At 41.6% G+C, this 1208-nt stretch overlaps 1 protein-coding gene across 1 annotated transcript in view; it reads left to right on the plus strand.

Annotated features, from left to right (window-relative positions):
* Positions 1–694: 694 nt before the first annotated feature.
* Positions 695–1208, plus strand: part of LOC105806128 (chromosome unknown open reading frame, human C2orf74) — a 6212-nt gene continuing 5698 nt past the window's right edge. The window contains exon 1 of the mRNA XM_012639190.1: positions 695–810. Within this exon, the coding sequence (XP_012494644.1) occupies positions 695–810 (116 nt within the window). The remainder of the gene's footprint in view (positions 811–1208) is intronic.

The following is a 1208-nucleotide window of genomic DNA, read 5'->3' on the forward strand; positions in this document are numbered from 1 at the left end:
CCCAGGAGTGTGAGGTTGCTGTGAGCTAGGCTGATGCCATGGCACTCACTCTAGCCCAGGCAAAAGAGTGAGACTCTTGTCTCAAAAAAAAAAAAAAAAAAAGGAACAGGCTCTGGCTAGGAAAGGAATAATGGTGTTTGGAGAGTAGGAAGAAAGTCCTTGTCCAAAGAATGATAGAGACAATGCCATATGGCCTCCTCCCTGAACCTCTCAGAGGAGAGATCAGACAGATGACAGCCAGAGGAGGGTTCAGTGGTTCTCCTACCCCTGGGGGTTAGGCTGGGCTGGGCTGGCGCTGTGGGCTCTCTAACTCCAGAGCTCCATGATTCTATGATGTCACTTAAGAGAGAAGAATGGGGAGCTGGGCTCAGCTCCAGCTGCTCCAATTCCTCTCTCCTCTGGATTCTGATAGTTTTTGGGGTGAGGGGAGGTGAACTGAGTGATCACACGTGTCCCAGCTCAGTCTCCCCTCCGGCCACCTCAGCCCCCACCAAATTTATGGAGAGAAATTAGCCAGTGTGAATCAACTGCACTGAAACAAGCAGAACATCTTTTATGAAGCTGAACTGATCAAAAGAACAACAAGGAAAACAGCCTTTTATTCCTCTGTTTCTAGAAAACTTAAAGAACAAGAGAACTACATTCAAACTGAGCTGGAAAAGAATATTTGGACAATCTGTGATTGTGAGAGTAGATGAGTCTTCTAGCTAATCCTATGACCTTTGAAACCACAGCAATCACTTTCTTCATCATCCTTCTAATTTGTGTCATTTGCATCCTCATTTTATTGATGGTTTTTTTATATAAATGGTATAAATCCATGCTGATAAATTGGGATCAGATTTCAAGTCACTCTAACAAATGTATCTAGAAATAATATATTAAACAATTTAAAATAGAGCAATTAATAATGCCAAAGCTATCTACTCTTTCCATTTCACGGTTTTAGAAATGCTAATTTCCTGTTTAAAAGTGACATTCATCGAGTGTTGGGCAAGTGGGAACCGGGAGGAGGGGATGGGTGCTGTGTACACTGTCTGGGGGATGAACACGCTTGTAGCTTTGACTTGGGAGGTGCAAAGGCAATTTATGTGACCAAAGCATTTGTACCCCCATAATATTCTGAAATAAAAAAATAAAAGTAGTGTAATCAAAAGGCAAATGTAAAAAATAAAGTTTCATTTTTGTACATATCTTTTGCTTATACT

Source organism: Propithecus coquereli, unplaced genomic scaffold (genome assembly GCF_000956105.1).
Source record: "Propithecus coquereli isolate 6110/MARCELLA unplaced genomic scaffold, Pcoq_1.0 Scaffold138, whole genome shotgun sequence".
Lineage (NCBI taxonomy): Eukaryota > Metazoa > Chordata > Mammalia > Primates > Indriidae > Propithecus > Propithecus coquereli.